Source organism: Prionailurus viverrinus, chromosome D2 (assembly GCF_022837055.1).
Source record: "Prionailurus viverrinus isolate Anna chromosome D2, UM_Priviv_1.0, whole genome shotgun sequence".
Lineage (NCBI taxonomy): Eukaryota > Metazoa > Chordata > Mammalia > Carnivora > Felidae > Prionailurus > Prionailurus viverrinus.
In genome coordinates, this window is record NC_062571.1 from 47,742,882 (window position 1) to 47,764,289 (window position 21,408).

The 21,408-nt window shown below is 49.6% G+C and overlaps 1 protein-coding gene across 5 annotated transcripts in view; it reads right to left on the minus strand.

Moving 5' to 3' along the window:
- The window catches only part of DRGX (dorsal root ganglia homeobox), a 45,022-nt gene that overhangs the window by 13,081 nt on the left and 10,533 nt on the right, over window positions 1–21,408 (minus strand). For 3 of the 5 annotated variants that reach the window (XR_007145420.1, XM_047825853.1, XM_047825852.1), the window contains exons 5-6: window positions 20,463–20,641; window positions 20,267–20,382 (exon numbers count right to left, since the gene is read on the minus strand). Coding sequence is in view for 4 of the 5 variants with exons in the window: in XM_047825853.1 (XP_047681809.1) it covers window positions 20,267–20,382; window positions 20,463–20,641 (295 nt within the window). In the remaining variant the exon portion in view is untranslated. The remainder of the gene's footprint in view (window positions 1–20,266; window positions 20,383–20,462; window positions 20,642–21,408) is intronic. The other 2 variants (XM_047825855.1, XM_047825854.1) reach the window with 1 other exon arrangement.

The following is a 21,408-nucleotide window of genomic DNA, read 5'->3' on the forward strand; positions in this document are numbered from 1 at the left end:
GGAACTGATGTCACCTGTTCGGGGAGCAGTGGCATGTTCAGACTGACCGAAGTCAGAGGCTGCAGGCAAGGGCAGCGCCAGATGGGTCAGGGTCATCAGGGCCAGGCTGCCCTGCAGGCTGTGCAGGATGCAGTGGGAGGAAGCCTCAGCAGCTTGGAGCAGAGAGTGTTGCAAGCTTATCCGCATGAGGAATGGGGCGGGCAGGCTAGTGGGAGACTGCCGTCCTAGGGGAAGGGAGCTTGACTCAACGTGGCTGGAGGGAATGTGGTAAGGGGTGGCCAGATTCTGGTTTAGGATGAAGGTTACAGCCTGTGCAGACTGCTCCTGGACCACAGGGAAGCGGATGGATAGGAAGGATTCACACATGATGACTAGGTTTGGGCCTGAGCACCCGAATGAATGGAGATGCCATTGCTAGGATGGGGGCAAACAGAGAAAGTGGTCTCTGTGTGTGTGTGTGTGTGTGTGTGTGTGTGTCGCTAGTCCCACCCCCGTGCTTGAGAGACACCCGTGGGCTCCGGCTGCCCACCACAGCAGGTGTGGGGGCCGGAGTCACATAGACTTTGCCCCCAGGCTGGATGGGTAGACTCGGCTGTTGGGATGACATACTTTGAGAGACTCTCTGAGCTCCCAGGACAGGTCAAGTGGTGGCCCCCGTGTGTGATCCTTGTGGGAGACGCACATCCCCACAGCCTCCATGCCCCTCCCCAGCCCTAGTCATCCCGGACCAGATTCAAAGCCAGATCCTACAAGGTGAGCGAGAAATGGATCACCATGGCCCCGCCAAGGACGGTGGGGATTCATTGCCTGTCCCTGAGGCCGGAGACCTGAGTCAGCCATGGCCACTGGCCCCATGTGGGTGGGCCAACCACTTCGCCCCTTCTGACAAGGGAAGTGTCCCAAAGCCAGTCCCTCATCTCTTTCTGAAAGTGCTCACCAGCTTTGGAAGAAGCATCACTGGACAGAAGCAGCACAGGTGTATTGGGGAACTGAAATCCATATTTGTCAAATTAACCCAGATTCTTCCTAGCAGCCTCCAGGCCCTTGTGTGATCATGTCCCCAGGGCCCTCCCCTCCTTCCCATGTGCCAGACAGGCCTCCCTTTCAGGTGCTCACGGCAGCATCACAGCAGAGCCCTACACAGAGCTGTATTACAGAGAGCAAAGGCTCGTGTGGGCCAGGCACAGCTCGGAGCACGCCATGCCTCACACATCTCGGCTTCAGAGAAATTCTAGGAAGCAGGCTCCGTAGTCATCCCCTCCCGCAGGGGAGGAGACTGAGAGTGAATAACAAGTGGCTGGCCTGGACCTCACCAGGCAGGAGGCCTGCCCCTTAACCATTGGGTCCCTCTGAAAAGAGGGCACATTCCTCCGCCTGTGAGGGAAGAGAACCTCCCTCTGCCTTGGAACGCTCTCCTCACACCTCTGTCTCTCGTTAGGGTTCCATTTGACCACCACCTCCTCGGGGATCCTTTAGGTCCTCCCCATCCAAAGTAGGCTCCCCGGTTATGCTCCAGGCTGCTCAAATCTTCACAGCGTTGGCCACAGATGGCAGGTGGACTATTGACGTGTTTGTTGTCTGTCTCCCCCACACACACATACCCCCAAGACTGCAGACTCCCAAGGGGTCAAGTATCTTCCTATCTCATTCCCCACTCTGTGCACTCCTAGCACAGCGCCTGAAACAGGCCAGGCCTTTGGAAAATACCTATGGAAGAAAAGGAGGGGGGAAGGGCCACCAGCCCCAGGACCCACTTGTAGGATCAGCCCTCCCGAGGCAGCCTCAGCAGCATCCGCAGGGATGTGCTTGCCTCCTTTCCCCGGGGACAGGCTTCCCCCTGCCAGGGCCAGCCACCTTCCTCTCCCCTCAAGCACATCTGGGCATCTCTCTGTTCCTTTCCAAGCCTGCTCAGAGATAAAAGGAAGCTCACGTTTACCAGCACCCACAGTTGCCTCTTGTCACCCTCCCGGCCACCCTGAGGGATAAGCATTACTCATCCCTGCTCTCCAGGTAAGGAAACTGAAGCGCCAGGTCCCGGTTTTCACAGTTCATTGATAGGTGGGACCAGAACCTTCTGGTGGTGTTTCAGTTCTCCAGTACTGTAACAGGAAGTTCAAATGCAGCGGTGGCCTCCTACCTCAGTTCTGAGTGAGGGTGGATACAGCAGGTGGCAGACCCCAAGAGGAGGGCCGGAAAAATCACAAGTGCCAACTTTACAAAGGGAATTCTGAGAGCCCATTTCACAGCCCCACACCCCTGGTGGGCTTCCAGCCTGGGACCATTTCCAGCAGCAGCAGGAAACATACAGAAAGTCACATTCGGGCAAATCCCGAGTCCGCTCTTCCCACTGGCTCTCGCTTAATGCAGCCAGATACACAGACACCAGTTGGGGCTCTGCGGGGAGCTGCAGCCTTTGCTGGGATGGTGCCTGTGCTATGCCAGCCAAGGACTGGGACCCCGTCTGGGTCTCCCTCCCAAAGGGAGTTCATGGGTTGAGGAGATGGCATATGAAGAACGGTGAACCCTCTCAGCAGTGAGAATACTAGACATTTTCCTCTCTGTATCTGTTTGGAATTTTTCTCATTTTTCTACAAAAAAATGTGAATTTCTTTTTTTTTTTAATGTTGATTTATTTTTGAGAGAGAGAGAAGAGTGGGAAAGGGGCAGAGAGAGAGGGAGACACAGAATCTGAAGCAGGTTCCAGGCTCTGAGCTGTCAGCACAGAGCCTGATATGGGGCTTGAACTCATGAACCGCGAGATCAAGTCCTGAGCCAGAGTCGGACGCTTAACCGACTGAGCCACCCAGGCGCCCCAATGTGAATTTCTTTTAAAATCAGAAACATAACTTTACCTTTAAATGAATGTTAAAAAGAGGCACGTGTGAGGAGGGGCCGTGAGAGGCTGGGTTGCCTGAGCCAGGCAGGCACTGGAAGTCTGAGGGGAGCTTATCTGGAGCTATATATTGTCAGGAACCCAGGAGGGGCCACAGTCCTCAGGCTCAGCCCAAGGCAGCCCTGCCCGCATCAGACGCGCCCCAGAAAGGCGGGCTCCACGTGATCAGGCTGATTCTTGCCTCCAGTGATGCTTTGCTCCGAAGTAAGCATCAAGGTGCGGGGTTAAATGGTCTGTGACTCAGTGATGAAGAGGCCACTTACATGATGGAGAAGTGCCACGTGGACAACACAGAGCCTTCTTCCCTGGGATCCACAGCCTACACCTGCTAGGTCACATCTGCCATCGGCGGGCTCCTAAGAAAGCCACCAATAACTACACTCCTCGCCCTCAAAACCCAGATTCGGTGAGAAGAGAAATACATTCGTTCACAGGACCAAGGCTGCAGACGGGAGCAGAGTCTGTGCAAAGGACCTAGTTCACCCCCCACAACAGATGGATGAGGAAACTGAGGACCGCGAACCCAACAACTCTGGGACACTCTGTGATTAAAACTATAAGGGCTATGCATACAATGGAGAATTACTGAGCCTTAAAAAGGAAGGAAAGTCTGACACATCGACAACATGGGTGAACCTCAAGGACATTATGCTAAGGGAATAAGCCAGTCGCAAAAAGACAAATCCCGTGTGATGCCATTTACACAAGATGCCTAGAGTAGACATATTCATAGAGACACAAAACAGAATGGTGGTTTCTGGGGTCTGGGGAGAGGGGAATGTAGGAAGTTCTTGTTCAATGGGCACAGAGTTTGAGTTTGGGAAGATGAAAAAGTTCTGGAGGTAGATGGAGGGGATGGTTGCCCAGCACAAGGGACGTATTGAATACTTTGGAACTGTCCACTTAGAAATAGTTAAGATGGCAAAGTTTATCTTCCACATATTTTATCACAATCTAAAATAAAGTAAAATAAATTCTTAAAAATAAAGCTGTAAGTGGGGCGCCTGGGTGGCTCAGTCGGTTGAGTGTCTGAGTTCAGCTCAGATCATGATCTCATGGTTCGTGGGTTCGAGCCCCGCGTCGGGCTCTGTGCTGACAGCTCGGAGCCTGCAGCCTGCTTCAGGTTCTGTCTCTGGCTCTCTCTGTCCTTCCCCACTTGTGCTCTGCCTCTCTGTCTCTAACATAAATAAACATTAAAAAAAATTAAAAAAATAAAATAAAATAAAAATAAAGCTGTAAGAGCCAAAAGAGAGTTCAGGTCAAGGTGATCGGGAACATGAGGAAGGGAGGAAAGAAGGAGGGAGAAATGAAAAATGAAAGAACTGGGGTTATTTAGCTGAGCTGACCGCAGGGCACAGTGGATATGAGGTAACTGTCTCTGTATCTCTCTTGGTGCAGAGGGTGAAATCGAAGCAATGGGCAGAAGTGTGAAAAAAAAAGGAGTTTTTCTTTCTTTACCATCACATGCTATGTTTATGCAGAGGTCTTGCGAGGTTCCTGGTCTGCACCCCCTGAAGGTCCCCTGACAGGACATTAGAGAAACTTCATGCACGATATGGGCCATTGGACAAGAAAAGGTTTGAAATCCCTTTCAACAAAAAAGGAGGGGTTTTAGAATGGGATGTGAATTATAAAGTTGAGTTCTTCCAACTTTAACGTGTTTTCAGAATTTCCATTGGTTGTAAATGAACTTAAATTATCCAACAACCAGAATCTCTCTCAACTCCTACAACCATTTTCTAACAGAAAAAAACAAGTGATTTCCACAAATAGGATTCTCATAAAAGTAACTCTTGATTTCTTCATGATTCCACAGTACCAAGAGCATCCCCAGCTTTCCCCATACGCCTCCTGCCTAAACAACCTCAGCAACCCGCCCAGAAGGACGCTGACTGAAAACCAGAAATAACAAAATGGAGATTCATCTGGATGGCAGATGAACACATAGTTACCAAGTAAAATCCCAGATCCCAAAGCACTGGCACTTTGCCCCGGCAAAGCCATACTCAAGACCCTCACCAAGGGCTTAAAGTTTCTTCCAAGAGCACTTCTCACAGAAGTTGTTCCGTTTACAAGATGACCACAAACTAGAGAGAAATGTGGCTGCTAATGGCAGACGTACTGATGGATAACATTGAGAAAAGAGACAAAAATTCATGACAGCCAAAAAACTCAACATGCACAGAAACCTGGAGCCGATCGGTACAGGGGTGAGCAAGCAAAGCTGTCCCCATGACAATGGCCTGACACCGCTGGCCGACAGCAGGAATCATCACAAGAGATGAAGTCTGGAAGTCTTTCCGAAAACTGCATCAAGCCTGCGCGTCGCTGTTAGTGATAGGGTGACGCTGAATCAGCCACAGGAGGGGCCGAGCACCCCCCTTTATTATGTCGGAGAGGTGACAGAGACCCTTGAGAAAATGTCTACCCCAAAAGCAAGTCATCCATTATCAAGATTCCATAAAATGAGAACGACCATAGGCCATCTCTGGGGCATCTCAGCAGCCTGCTATGGCGGAAGAAAGGGGACTTGGAGGTTTGGCCCCCAGCCCCAACCTTCTTCACCAGTCATGGGGTTTCACACCATCTTTCCACATTTCAGGTTCCTTATCTGTGAGAGGAGGAGAGACACCTACCTTTGAGAGACATTCCGTAACGCAGCTAATATTAAGGCCTCAAACAGTTACTATTTTCATAACCCCATACTAATTAAAGGGTAATTCTAAGTCACAATTCACGGTTTATTCCAATTACCGATTCGTTTCAGCCAGCAGCTGAAGAACACAACTTGTAAGCATCCCCCGGGACACCCAGGATGAGCAGTGAGCTCTGCCACAGGCAGGGAGTGTGCAAGAGGCATCCCACAACCTCTACTAGCCACCCATGCCCCCCCCCGCCCCCCCCCCCACACACACTCCTGGAGATTCAGGGATGTCCTGCTTCCTAGGTGGAACCTTTCCTATTGGACCAAAAAGTAAAATAATTTTTTCTGCCAACAGAATTGTAAGGAGTAAGACAAATAAAGTTTAAAAGTGTCATCTTTTAGGGGCACCTGGGTGGCTCAGTAAGGTGAGCATCCAACTCTTGATTTTGGCTCAGGTCATGATCTCAGGGTTCATGAGTTCGAGCCCCGGGTCAGGCTCTGTGCTGTCAGCATGGAGCCTGCTTGGGCTTCTCTCTCTCCTCTCTCCCTCTCTGCCACTCTCTGTGCGCTCGCTCTCTCTCTCTGTCTCTCGATAAATAAACTTTTTAAAAAAAACTTTAAAATATAACAAAATAAAATAAATAAAAGCATCATCTTTTAGTTACTAGATTTCCAGACTTGGGGCTCTAGGGTTCCCCCGGCCTTTTTTTAAGCCTATCAAAAAGCTATAAATCACGAATGGGCTAAAAATTAAATTAGCTACAAAGGAAGTCAATCCAGTGTGGCATATAGTAACAAATACTGTGACTAACCTCATGGCCCAACACTAGGGAACAGACTGAAGAAGTTAATAGTCACCCACATAGAACACACTAAAGCTTTGACAAAATTCTATTACAGGAGGACACTTAGTGCCATGAAAAAAAAAATAATAATGAGGGGCGCCTGGGTGGCTTGGTCGGTTAAGCGTCCGACTTCGGCTCAGGTCATGATCTCACGGTCCGTGAGTTCGAGCCCCGCGTCGGGCTCTGTGCTGACAGCTCAGAGCCTGAAGCCTGTTTCGGATTCTGTGTCTCCCTCTCTCTCTGCTCCTCCCCTGTTCATGCTCTGTCTCAAGAATAAATAAACGTTAAAAAAAATTTTTTTAAAGTGAAACACAATAAGGAAATTTTAAGTTTAAAAAGCAGATTGAGAAACAATAAGTCAACACGATCCTACTTTGGTATATGCATGTGTGTGTATACATAATACACACATGTATACACATAGTATATACGTGTACGTGTATATGCACAGTGATGTGTCATATCCATGTGGAGTCATAGGTATAGCACAAATATAAATGTATTTATGAGTAGAAAATATTGATAAATTTAAGCTTTTGGGTTAAAAATTTTTAATTTCTAAATAAGCTATAAAACACATAAATTCATTAGAGATACACACATTTATAGATGGGAGGAAAACAAATGTACCAATATTAGATACTCATACTGCTTGATTCTGGGTACTAAGTTTATGAATGATAATTATCTTTTTCTTTGTGTTTTATTGTATTTTCCACCCTTTCTATACTGACCAGGTATTATTGTCATAAAAATGGTGTCCTTTTCGTGACTCGTGATTTCCAGTCTCCTTCTATTCAGATGATGAGAACAGACGTTCTCCTTTAGAACAGAGTCCCACTGAAATTGCCAAGGAATGAGGGCTGTGTCCTCAGCACCTCACTGTACCTCCATAACTGCTAATGGAAGGTCATCACTGACCAGTGAACATGGGGCAGAGGAAGTGCCCTGGAAAACCCACCAGGAATACTCCACTCCCCTCCCATTCTGTGGGATTCGAGGTCAGTGAGTCCCTTTGCATGGGGGATGACCAACCTGCCAGCAAGCGAACCCCCTAAAAGGCTACAACCTCTCCCCTCTAGCCCTACCAACATGAGCCATCACCAACGTCTGCACAAGAGCCATCTGGCCCCTAAATGCAGCCTGAAAATGGTTTTGTTTGGAGAACATACTACCTCCTGGACACTAAATTAAAACACACAATTAGATTTCCATTAAGTTACAGCAAATTCTGCTGAATTGATCTAATCGGCCTACATTCCTATATGACATCATGCTTTAAAGGCTTGGCCTGGACATAAATACTTAATGTAATAAATACAGTCTGAAATATTTGATCTGCTTGGCAGTTTAATTGATCTACTACAGAGACTGACAGGAAAAATTAAGTTAGTTCTGTCTCGTCTCTGCCGATAGCACATTTTCATCATAAAGGCACGTGAACTACAATTTCGGTTACAAGTAAAGCTCTTGCACACTGATTTCTTGTGGAATGTTCAGGTTAAAGATAACGGAATTGAACAAGGAAATGAGTATGTGGATTTATGAGACCTTTAACACAAATACTGTAGTTCGTGTCTTTTTCTGTGTAGATAGATGATAGATAGATAGATAGATAGATGATAGATGATAGATATAGAATAATAGATAGATGCTAGACAGAGGGAAAATGTATTTTATAATTCATAATACCAGTTCCTTGTCATTCACAGGAGTGCCTGAGTGGAGGGTGTTGGCAGATGCCTGCCATATTTAAGTACGGATTTTTAGATGTGGTGGTTATGCGCGCTCACCAATAATCAAGTGGACAAGGTCTCATAACCAAAGTCTTCTGACTCAGAACCCCTGAAGTGCTTTCTCCTGTCTCCGTTTTATGGTCTAAATTGCCTTTTACCATGAGTTAAATGTGGTAAACGAGTTTAACACGTGGTGCCTTACACCACGAGTTGTGTCTATCTGTGTACCCAGCTCACCTCCCAAACTTGCTGGAAGCACCCTTCACCCACTCTCACCCCTGTACTCCTAATGCCAGAACTAAAATGCCCCATTTGGGCACAAGGTAAACACTGAATACTTGGGGAAGGGAGAAAGGGAGGAAGAGTCTCTTTCCTGACTGCACTGGCAGAGTTTAGGTCCTCAGAGTTACCATCTCCCAGGTGGTAATCTTCCTCAGCACTTCATGGAAAGAGAAGCCGTGGTCATGACAAAGTTGCTCAATCTGATTAATGTCAAAACCCCCAGGTTAATCTGGCAGGGTATTCTGCTAGAATCAACACTAAATCCCACCCCGGTCTGAACTCCACTTATTACTTGTATGCTCGCTGTCTTGATTTGCTCAGCAAACACTCCCTGATGAGAGGCAGCCCAGCCAAACATTCCTGGGACTGTGATAGTCTCAGGGCCAGTGCCACGGCCCCCTTTCTGTTTGGATGTCTTTGAAGGGGCAAACAAATAACGACAACACCGGCTCCAAGGACCCTGGCACAACCAGATGCCCAGATTCTGGGCAGACCGATGCCAGTTAGCACCGCCCTCCCTCCTTGAAGCAGCAGCCAAAACCCTGGACAGGCAGGCTGCTTCTCCCACTGCCTCTGGGCACAAGCCAGAAACCTTCTGCTCAGCTCCCTGCACTCCAGGGCCCCATTGATTAGCAGGAAGGGCAAACCCATCAGCACCCATAGGAAATGGCTTCTGGAAAGTGAGTTGCAGTTTTTAAAGCCAGAGAATGACAGCAGGTGCCTGTAAAAGGAACAGAATCAATAAAGGGTGTAGGGGGCTGGCCAATGGGACACCTGGGTCCCTGACTTGTCCTACTTCTCACAGATGCACTATGTGACCTTGGGCAGTCTTATCTCCTCTCTGAGCCTCAGTTTCCCCACTATATCCTGGAATGGTAACACACTCATTAAGAAGATTCCTGGGGCACCTGGGTGGCTCAGTCGGTTAAGCGTCTGACTTCGGCTCAGGTCATGATCTCGCAGTTTGTGAGTTCGAGCCCCGTGTCAGTCTCTGTGCTGACAGCTCAGAGCATGGAGCCTACTTTAGATTCTGTGTCTCCCTCTCTCTTTGCCCACCTGCTCGCCCACTCTTTCTCTCTCTCTCTCAAAAATAAATAAAACATTAAAAAAAAGATTCCTTACAAATCTTAGGTGCTGGGATTCTCTACCCTTGTCTTCCTGTTATCAACTAGGCATGGAGAAGACTAGGGTTGACCCAATCACTTTCCCCATAAGGATTGACTACCTTCTGCCCCTCAAGTTTCCCTGTTCCCCAAATACCTATACCCTTACAAGCAATACAGGGGCACCTACAGGGCTGTGTTGCTTTTCTGGAGCTGCACACACCCCAGACTTCATAAAGTGTGCCTTAGAGGCTAAGAGCCTCTCCCATTGAGGAGCAAATGCTTGCAAGAAATAAGATCCTCTGCCCCAGAGTCCAAAACCAAACACTAATTAGATCCCGAGTGACCTCTCAGCCTCATCAACATAACCCTAACAATTTCCAGCACCTACTGGATGCTTAGATGTGCCAGAGCACAGATACACAAGTCCTGTTGGGTATGGCCATCATGATCCTCATCTCACAGGTGAGGAGACTGGGGTCTGCCCTAAGTTGACCCCAGGATGAGAGAGAAGTAGTTCTGGGTCATGGCCAGTCTGACTCCAGAACTTGGGCTCACCTGGAGGCCATGCCATCCTCTCCTGAGAACATGCCTCTGTCCAACTTCATGCTCTGCCCTTTCTTCAACAAACTAACCCTGCCTACCTCAGTGCCTTTGCTCACGCTGTTCTGTCTGCTTGGAGTCCTCTTACCCACGGGGCAACTCCTATGCTTCCTTCAAGTCCAACTCAAACATCTCCTCTGGAAAGCCTTCCTTATTCCTACAGGGAAATGTGTCCTCCCTCCTCAGGGCTTCCCCCACTCCTTGCATGCCCTTGTTGGCTTCTAAGAGAGCACATGACTATGTCACATGAGATGGAATTCTTTGTTGACTATCTCTCCAAGCTCACCCTTAGCCTGTGAACCACTTAAGACAAGGATGTGTCTAATTCATCACCAGAGGCTCAGCCTCTGGTTTAGTCTGACAAAGTAGGGTACTCAGTGGATGAAGAATGAAAAAAAGGAGGGCCCAGTTGTTCCTGGCATCCAACAGGCAGCCAGGACTGCAGGCTAGGATGAATAGACCGGAGCTTCCCAAGTGAGGTCTGTCTCCCACACCAGAGCAGCATGACTTTTCCTTCTTTACCCAAGCCTAACTACCATTTGCTCTGCATTTGGGGCAGAGGTAAGTGGCTTGGAAGGTCCTAGAGGTGAGCCAGATATGGCCAGTGCCCCCAAAGTGCTTGTAGTCAAGATTGGGAAGCAAGGTAGGTTCAAAAACACCCCAACTCAAATCAAAATGCTGGAGTATCTTTGATACTTGTGTCCATCAGTGTCCAAAAAGGGCCTTCAATGAACCAACCTCCTGGCATTCATGCCTGTATGCAGTCCCCTCCACTAAAGTCTAAGTTGGCCCTGTGACCAGCTTAAATCAATAGACTGAATCAGAAGCAACACGGTGCCTGTTCTGGGTGTAAGCCTTAAGAAGGTCTGGCATCTTCTTCTTTTACACTCCTGGGAATCAACCACCATTCAATCTCACCCCAAGTTCACCATGGGGAGAGAGAAAAAGAGAGCTCCCAGCCTCCCAGCATCCCTACCAAGCCCCCAGACAAGGAAGCAATACTATGTTGTAAGTAGCTGAACCCAGCCAGCCCTCGGAATCAGGAGAGATAATAAAACAGCTGGGCAGTTCTGCTGCTGCTTTTAATAGACTCAGTTTTGGGGGTAAAGTAAAACAATATTAAAACCTGGAATGGAAATTATAAGAAAATCACAAGCCAGTCTTCTCATGATCATAGATGCAAAAGCCCCTGAACAAAGTATTAGCAAACAGAATCCAGCTATAGATAAGAAGGAAGACATGTCACATCTAGTCTGAGTTTATTCCAGGAATGTACAGTTGGATTAACATTTAAAAAAAATCAATCAATGTAACTTACTGTATTAACCCATTAAGAAAGAAAAATCATGTGATCGTCTCAATAGCAGCAGAGAAAGTATTCAATGAAATGCAACATTCATTCATATCCATGATTTTTTTTAATAATAATTAAATAAAACTCTTAGAAAACCAAGGCAAGAAGAAAATATCTTTCTTGATAAAGGATATCCAAAACATAAATAAATAAAAGACCACAAATATAACTGAAACCCTGAGATCAAGAATAGGCAAGGAGTGGTCACAAAGACCACATATTGTATGACTCCATTCATATAAAAAGTCCACAGCAGTAATAGCAAAAATGTTCACAGTCAGTGGTGTCCTGAGGCTGGGGGCGTTGGGGAGAAGTGGGAAGTGACTGCTTATAGGTACAGGGTAATGACAGTATTCTGAGGTTGATCCTAGTGATGGCTGCACAACCCTTTGAATATACTAAAAATCATTGAGTTGTACCCTTCAGGGGATGAATGGTATGGTGTGTGCATTATATCTCAATAAAGCTGTTATTAAAAAATAGAATAAGGCAAGGATGCCCGTCATCACCACTTCTACTCAATACTGTGCTAGGGTTTCTGGCTGGCACAGACCAGAAAGAAAGAAAGAAAGAGAGAAAGAAAGAAAGAGAAAGAAAAAGAAAGAAAAAAGAAAGAAAGAAAGAAAGAAAGAAAGAAAGAAAGAAAGAAGGAAAAACCATCAGGATCTGAAAGGGAGAGACCAGCTATCTTTATCTGCAGTTGACCTGATCATACACATATCATAGAGAATCTACCACTGAACCTAATTACATTAATAAATCTCCCAAACATAATGCTGAGCCAAAGAAGCAGACATGAAGAACCTGGGTCTCGTATGATTTCATTTATACGTAAAGTTCAAAAGAGTCAAGATTCAATAGTAGTGTTTTTGTTTAAGAAACAAAACAGGTGAACACAGAGGAAGGGAAGGAAAAATAAGACAAAAACAGAAAGGGAGGCAAACCATAAGAGACTCTTAAATATGGAAAGCAAACTGAGGGTTGCTGGAGGGGAGGGGGGTGGGGGAATGAGCTGAATGGGTGATGGGCATTAAGGAGGGCACTTGTGATGAGCACTGGGTGTTGTATGTAAGTGATGAATCACTAAATTCTACTACTGAAACATAACTTGGAAGACGTTTCTTGGTAGAAGAAAGAAAGAGGAAAGAAAGAAGGAAAGAAAGAGAAAGAAAGAAAGAAAGAAAGAGAAAGAGAGGAGGAAAGAAAGAAAGAAAGAAAGAAAGAAAGAAAGAAAGAAAGAAAAAGAAAGAAAGAAAGAAAGTTTCAGAATGCCTGCTTAGGTGGTTGACAAAGCTATATTAGCATAAAAGTCAGCACAGTGCTCTCATTTAAGAGGAAGAAAAAGGGGCCCAGGCACTGGGGGGGCTTCTGGGGTGCAGGCAAAGTCCCAGAGGGTAGGTATATTAGGTGCTTAAAATGGGTCACTACACTCTAGACGCATGCTTTATGAATTTTTCTCATGAATATTATATTCCACCATAAAACACTTTTTAATGTTCTTTAATTGTGTGTGTGTGTGTGTGTGTGTGTGTGTGTATGTGTGTGTGTTTTAACTCCCAACCCAGAGGAAAAAAGTGCTTAAAGAGGAGTAGAGGGAAAATGCTTTTTGGGGGACTGGGAAAAGGAAAAGACGGCCTCCAGCTCTGAGTTTAGCTTCAGTGGGCAGATGTTTATTGGGCAATAAAGCCCTTTCAGTTCCAGAATCTGGACACTTTAGCTTGGCCTGAGCCCAAGGCCAAGGCCAATGTGAAGCAGGGAGGGAACATACTTGGCTAAGTAAGGGGCCTTGCTCTCTGGAAGAATGTGGCCAGACCCTTCCCCAGTATGGACACCCTGTCCCTCGCCTCCCCTTGGTACAAACACACACACACACACACACACACACACACATACGGGACTCAGGACCAGGACTGCTACTCCAACTGCTAGCAGCTTCTGAGCTGTACCTCAAACAGATAATAGGAGATGCGATCAGAGCTGTCTGCCTCGGGCCCCTCCAGCATGGGATGGCTGGGGCCACCTCAGCTCCCTGGGAGGGGATGGAAGGGGAGAGTAAAAAGAGGTCAGACCTCATTCCCTTGCTCTGCTGCTGTTCCCTCCCCTCAGGCATGACTCCAGGGACTGAGTGCCCCCATGCCTGCCTTGCCCAGCATGCTGTCTCACCTCCTCCCCTTCACCGATCCCTCCAGTTAAGGACAGTCAGATGGGATGCCCCTGCCCAGTGCAGGAGAGTGACTGTGATCTCCCAGCGTGAGCCCAGACTGAGTTATGAAAGCTCTCCCCTGACAGCTGTAATTAGTCTCCACCTCACACCCCGCTCTCGCTCTCCGAATCACAGGTTAGAGGCAGCCAGGCTAAGTGCACCGGGGAGAGGGGGCCTCCGCTGACTGTGGCTCTCCTGCCCCCATCGCGCTCGTCCTGTGGCCAGCACTTCCCCGGAACAAACCCAAGCGCCTCCCTCAGCCATTAATAACCTCCTCTGCATTAATGAATTGTGAACACAAGGCTGGCCATTAAGACAGAACAGGAAAATTCTTTGTGTTGCAAAGGCTTTTTCTCTGGACACCCATTACTGTTATGCAAACCCTCCCTGCATGGGGTAGGGTCCTGCTGCCTTTTTATTTGAGAGTTTCCATGGAACCCTCAATAAGGAAACACACTAACTGCATGCCTGGCCAGGACGGGCCCTCTCTGACCGTCCCAAAATACAAAACTTATCACTGCCTGTGAAGCCCCAGAGAAGGAATGGGTGCCCTGCCCAGGAAATCCTACCAGGGACAGGAAGGAACCCCCACGATTGCCAAATTTGGAACAAGGAAGGTTACAAGGAAAAGATAAGTGACAGCTGCAATAAACTTCAGAGAAATGGAAGACATTTGGAAGAAGCAGACGTTTCACAGGCTCCTTTAAAGGTGAGTGGGACCCAGGGACTTGGAAATGAGAACAGAGAGATGTGGTGATAATGATAGCATTTACTGAGCATCTCTCATGTGCCACACACTGTTCCAAGAGCCTCAGGTGTTCTAGCTCACGTGCTCCTCATTCAGTCCTATGACTTCAGTCTTACTATGATCAAGATCCCCATCTTAGAGCTGACAAGAGGCAGAGACTCCCAGGACCGTGCTCAAGACTTACATGGCTAGGGAACAGAAGGATGAGGACTCACACAAGGCAGGCCACCCCAGAGCGCTTGCTTGAGGCCACTGTGCTAGTCGGCTGCTTGATAATTAAAGGATAATTAAAGGAGGAAACCCCCACAAGTGCCTGGTTTTCAATTACGTAGCTCTGTCCCCGGTGGGCAGTTTCCCAGCCTGAGGTAGCCAGCTGCCTCACTCCCTGATGGGCACAGCCCAGTGCCTGTCCAGGGCCTGCCCAGCAGAGCCTGGAGGCTAGCCTGCCACGCCTCCACGCATGGACACTCTGCTTGACCAGCCATCCTGGAGGGGCCGTGACCTCCTGTCCTTCAAGGATGCCACCCCCACCTCCCACCCTTCCCTGGCTCCCTATTGCCCGAGCAGGCCTGCTGACCTATCCATGCACGCACCACCTCAACCACCCCCCACGCCAAGCCTGCTAAATGAGTATCCCCGGCACTCCGCCCCAGAGCTGTGTCTCAGCTACCCTGACCAAGCCCTGGGACCTGGCCGGCAGCAGAGCACAGTCCCCCAAACACAGGATGATGGGGCTGCGGCAGAGGGCAAAGCTCTGGAAAGTCTCTGCACTCACTCCCTGGCCTGACGCAAAACCGCCGAGTCCAGTTTCGCTGCCACGGCAGTTCCGAGATGCCATGGTGCAATTCTCAGTCTGATCTTGGTTTCCCCAGCTCTCTAGCTGCTTCCAAACCCTAGACCCCTTCTTTCAACAGGTTTCTCCAAGGAATCAAAATGAGTCTCTCTACTTTGCTAAGAAAACCATATTCCAGAGCTTTCTGCTACTGACTTCTCAGTCTGTGCGCCGCTGAGTCTCAGCAAAGTGGCTGGCCGAGAGACTTGCTCCCCTTCATGTTTTCTGGGCCACTTCCCCCCATAATCCATTGGTATGTTCTGGGCCACAGTCACAGAGCTTCTAGGGCCCAGCCTGTCCACCCCACTCACGTTGGAAACAGGGTTTGGCATCACCACACAGCTCTGTATTCTGGGAGGCCAGTGTTTTGGGGGGGGGGGGGGGGAGTGCCTGGAGCTCATTCCCTCTACATCCAACATCCCTGCTGGCCCTTCCCCTTCCCCAGCACAGCCTGCTCAAGGAGCATGATAGCCAGTATTCCAAGAATGCTCCTGTTTTCAGAGCACATTCAAAGTCCAAAGATTTCCAGACAAGTGAATAGCCATAAAACTGCGTTAAAGGACCTACAGCCTTCAGGGACTGCAGCTTAAAGGAACTCAGCAAACTCAACAACCCCCAAGCTATCCCACAAATGCCCCTGGAGGTTCTCTTAATATTTCCCAGAGAAAGATGTCGCATCTGTCACAACAACGCCTGAACCAAAAGACCAGGACCTCCAACTCAGAGTCCTTCGACTTGTAACTATACATAATGCTCTCCAGGCAGTTAGCTCTGGGAACAGTAGCTGAGGGGCTCCAAATGCCCCCTGGGAGGACTGATCCTGCCCTGGAACACAGAGAGCCAGGCATTTCCTTCACACTCTGGCCAGCTGTTGGCTTCAGCACAGGACAGTTTTTGCTTAGATCCTCAGCCCCTGGTCTGGAGCTACAGGTCCAGAGTGTCAGAGGAGTGGCACCTAGGTGCTGTCTAGGGTGGGGCCAGACCTCAGTGGCCCACCCAGGATACTTGCTGTCTTCAACCCAGGGCCATACGATCCCACTAGGACCACAGAGTCTAGGAAAGGAGACATGAGCACTAGTTTGAGTCTGTAGCTGACACTGAGTTTGATTTATTGCTTCTGGGTTATTTGCAAGTCGCCACAGGCCTGGAGAAGTAAGTTGGGATCTCCAGGCTGGAGGGACTGTGGCGCTTAGCTTACAATGGTCCTGGTCTCTGATAGTCCTGGGTAAGTCTAGACTCCTCCCCAGAGCTCATACCCAGTGGACTCACAGCTGTCCTTACTTGCTGGGGAAAAGGGGAGTAGGGGTCCAAGGCCCCTACCAACAGGTGCCCATCCGAGAGAAAATGAATACACAGTGTCTGGATGAAAGGGCACATTAGGATCCTGTGGAGGGCAACCTAGACCCCAAAGGGGAGACCTAGCCGAATAAGCCATGTGTGAGCATGTGACTTTCCATCCCTGAGCTTCAGTTTCTCATTTGTGACAAGAGGGATGGTCTTAGAAGCCCAGAGAGGTGCCTTCTAACACCAGTAGGCATGAAGCTTCTCCGAGTTAGGTGAGCAGTCCCCCGGTTGGCCAGCACCCCTGGGAAGCAGGGCTCGGGCCACTAGTTCTGCCAGCATCGGTTGACCAGCCACCTCTGGGGGTGCACTGAGGGAAGGGAGGCCAGGTCATAGCCCAGAAGTCCTGGCACCAAGCCAGGCCCTAGAAAATCAGGGGTATTCCTCTCTTGGGCCTATGCACTTCATTTCTGTAGCCTGGGGAAGCCTGGGAAAAGAAGGTGCAGGAGACTGAAATCTTCCCTGTCCCCAGACCACTTAACAAATGTTCCACAAAACAACCAGGTGTTGGACCCCAGGGTATCTAGAAACTGACTCATAGGCACACACTTGTTTCCCAGGTCCTGAGGCAGAGGCCGGACGTCCCAAGCCAGACCTCCAGGAAAAGCAAAGCCCACCAGGACTAGAGCCTGGGAGTTCTGACCAGCTGACTCCAAGACTTCCAGCTCAGAAAACCTTGCTTCCAGAAGTGCCACCACATGGGGTCGGGGGCTTCTAGAAGGCAAAGATGCCCCAGCCAACACCAGCTGTTATCTCACACCAAAATATCAAGCCAGACCAACTGCTCAGACCTGTGTGCTGCTTTGGCCTAAAGACTTGGAGATCACATTTAAAAGATGGGACTATCTAGGGCCCCCTTGGTGGTGGTTAAGCGTCTGACTTCAGCTCAGGTCGTGATCTCACGGTTCGTGAGTTCAAGTGCCACGTAGGGCTCTGTCCTGACAGCCCAGAGCTTGGAGCCTGCTTTGAATTCTGTGTCTCCCTCTGCCCCGCCCCCACTTGCTCGCACGTGTGCGCTCTCTCCCTCTCTCTCAAAAACAAATATACAAAAAAAAATTTTTTTAGTAAAATAAGATGGGAATATCTTAACTAAAAATCCATACTTCTAACTTCTCCAGAAAGTTCAGTAGTTCTGGCAGTGCTGTGTCCTCGTACCCACTCGGCCACCATCAGCTGGCCTGAGTAACAGCTGACCCTCGAGCGGGAAAAGTGCTCCTGCAGTCCACCCCCAGCCCCACCTGTGCCCAGCCCAAATCTGAGAGTGCCCCTTAACGTGCTCCTCAAATAACTGTTTCTGACAGTAGAGAAGTGTGTCTTTTCCCGTGCCTTTCTCAAAAGCGTGTAAATGACATATAGACCAAGAGGGTTATATCACTCAAGAAAAGTGAGTGAGAGCTCATTCGTATGTGGGGAAGTGAAGACAATGCCTACACACATTCACTTCACTCACCGCCTGCCTGGCTCTGGAAACATCTGAGCACGTCACCTGCCCCAACATATGACTGCAGTCAGGAAGGACTTCTCACGGGCACACACAGGCTGCCCAAGCGAGAGCCAGTACAACATACAAAGATACAGCCGGTTTGGCGAGCACACTGTGACTGATGTCACCTCTGCAAGCTCTTACACTCCCCAAGTTCCACCCCGTGTGTCCCCTTAGCAAGGGCAGCATCAAAGGAAAGTCTGTTTCTAATGAGGCAGGCACAGGACAGGCCCCAGGGGTCAGAGCCCAGCCAGAAAAGTTTAGGGAAGGGCCAGAGGGGAGTACATATCAGTGAGGGAAGAAGAGGAGGGGGTGACAGATTTACCTTTACCAGCCTCTCTCACCAGCCCCTGCCTCTGTCCTGGGTCTTCACTCAGAAGATACAAGCCTCTGTCTCCCTCTCACGACCACCCTGGGCCTCCCAGCTGCAGACAATGTCATGCCCTCCCTGCCCAGCAACCTGGCCCTCTCTCCCCTCCTTGAGCCACTGCAGGCCTCTCCGTGGGTCCCAGCTTGGCTAGCCAGAGAGCCCAGCCATGGGCTGCCATAGCAGAGACATGGGAATCACCTCCAACCCCCGAGGCTGGAGTCGGGCAAGCAAAGAACATTTAGAAAAGAGATGGTTACTCTCAGGAGCTGAGCTGGCCCCCACTGAAGCAGAGAGGATTTGGGAGACAGACACAGGATTGCCCCTCTGCCCAGACCAGTCCCTGACATGATACCGAAGTCCCACTGATCATCTTCCAGAAGCCCCTTCCAATTGGGACTCCACCTCCATAGTGCCCTATCATCCTACTGTGTCCTGTAAGTATGTTCCAAGATCACTCTGCGAGGGGCTCTACACGGCCCCTGGAGCATCTGGGCCCTGGAGCTGAAAGAAGCATTAGAAAGGGCACAGGGCCCAGAGCTGGACGGACAGAGGTGAGCCTCATCCACTCATGCCAGCTGTCTAAGGGAGGGGATTTGCCGGCTACCGGGACCACTCAGAAGTGGCTCTAGGCCTTGGGGCCCCACCTCCTACAGTAGAAAACCCAAATCCAAGAGCATGGCCTCCAGAGCCTTCAAGATTTGGTCCCTGTAGGACACCTCCACCTTATGTGTGGGGTCTCTCCCATGGGCACCCAACATACCAACCATTCTCCAGACAAGCCTCGTTCTCCTCCCCTCCCCTGGCACTCTGCATGTGCTGTTCTCTAAGCCTAAAATGCCCTTCTTTCTCTTCTAGAGACTCTCCAGGGAAGCTCCTTCATGCCCTCATTCAGCTTCCAGAAACCACATTTGCAATGCAGATTGCCACGTGTGTGCGACCCCCCGCAAGGGCAGGAGACCCCAGATCCTAATGCAGAACAAACAGGGGACACCCTAGGAAGGTCCTCTCCCACTGCCCATCACCAGGAATAAGCTTACAGCCTACACCTACACTTGCAGCTCCCAGAACCCCTATGACAGACAAACCCCAAGAGTAGCAGTAACCCGCGCTGCCTCAGACCCACGGTAGAACCCAGCCCCGCTCCTGGCCAGCACAACTGCCTGGCCTCATCACAGAAGCAGTAAGTTTGAGGCCAGGAATTTACACACCGTGGATGGGCACATGCATCCGGTGGGGCTGCCCCAGAAGTCGCCAAAAGTTCCTCTCTCTGGGCCTGACAAAACATCGCTGATGGCTTGCATCCTTCAGACAACAACAGCTATTAAGAAGAGAGCAAATCCTGGAAAATCATAAATCCTAACAGTTCAGACCTCTGCCATCAGGAGTCCCCAGGGAGGCAGGTGGGCGAGCCGCCCATAGGGAGAGGGTCCTCATAAGCTGGGGACAACTGCCCACCCAGGCCTCACCCATGAGCTGCAGGTTAACCCCCAAAACTGCTCAATGAGAAGGAGCAGCCTGTGAACATGGAGGGGTCTCTTTGGAAACAACCACCGCTCAGACATTCCCCATCAGGTGCAGGGTTACCTAAGACATTCACCCGCAATCTCGGGCCATGCAGAAATCAAACAAGACAGCACATTAGGAAACAGATGCTCTGCAGGGTGCTGGCTGTGACTGACAGGAGAAAAGGAGCTGCACCAGCCCTAGGTACAACGATGGGTGGAACTGAGAAAACGGGATGACCTCACAGTCTCCACACCCCCTTGGAGACAGTGGCAAGCCAGCAAAGCCCCAGCCCTGCCCCGCCAGCCAACGGAGATGAAGCTTACCTTTCAGAGAGGCAACGTGTGACAGAGCCTGGGCATACGTGGCCGTATTCAGGAGGGTCCCCGGCAAGCAAGAAGGGAAGAAGGGTCCTGTGGGACCCACAGTTCTCCCCAGGCTGCTAGAGAAAGAAACACACACTGAGTTCCCGACCCTGTGTCCCCGCCAAGCCTCCAGGCCCCAGGGCCCCACCAGCCTCACCTCTGTTGGGCTTCCAGGACCTCTTTCTTGCTCCGGGCCTGGTCCCCGGGGGGCGGGGAGTTGATGTTTCGCACAGGTGGGGGTGTCACCTCTGCCATGGGCTCCTTGGCTCCTGGCTCTTGGTCGGAAGCTCCTCTCTCTGTTTTCCTCCATTTGGCCCTTCGGTTCTGGAACCAAACCTGAGTCCCCAGTGGAAATGCATACGCAATGGAGGCAGAAAGTAAGACAGGAGGAGAGAACCAGACCGAAACTCACATGCCTGGTTCCCGTACCCAGTGCTCACTGCTCACCTTGCAGCAGGTGTGGGGGACACAGCCTCCTCTCTCCAAAAGATCTCCCAAAGCAGTGCCCTCTGAACTGCAGTTTCAGACCCAGAGAGGGGTCAGAAGATCAGTGTAGGAGGCACGACAGGAATTTTTTTAATGACAGTTAAACCACAGAAAGAAGCCAAATGCATGGCCCACGAAAGGGTGCAAGTGTTGTCTTGTGGAAATGCTCAATGTATTCAAGGACATTTATTTGATGTGAAATGTACTTCCTATGGTTGGGGAAGAGGGAGGTGAGGGAATCATCATCCAAGCAGTTTGTAAAACACTGCCCTGGGGTTTCCTCATCAAAAATACTCATTCACTCTTCCGGCAGCTTTTCCTAAGCACCTGAGTGTGTCTGTCCTCAAACCTGGGATTTAACCCTGAAATCATCTCTGACACATCACGACAAGCTCATGACCAGCAGCCCAGCACACCCATGAGAAACAGTGACTCTGGAGTCAGCCTTAGTTTAGTGTGAATCTGGTTTAGAATCCACCCCGACCCTATAAGGCAGGTAGATCTATCCCTGCTGTTGAGATGAGAAAATTAAGCACAGACAGGTTAATCGACTGGCCCAAGGTCATTTAGGTGGTAAGTGGCAGACACACAGCTTGAAGACCAGTGGTTTGTCTAGG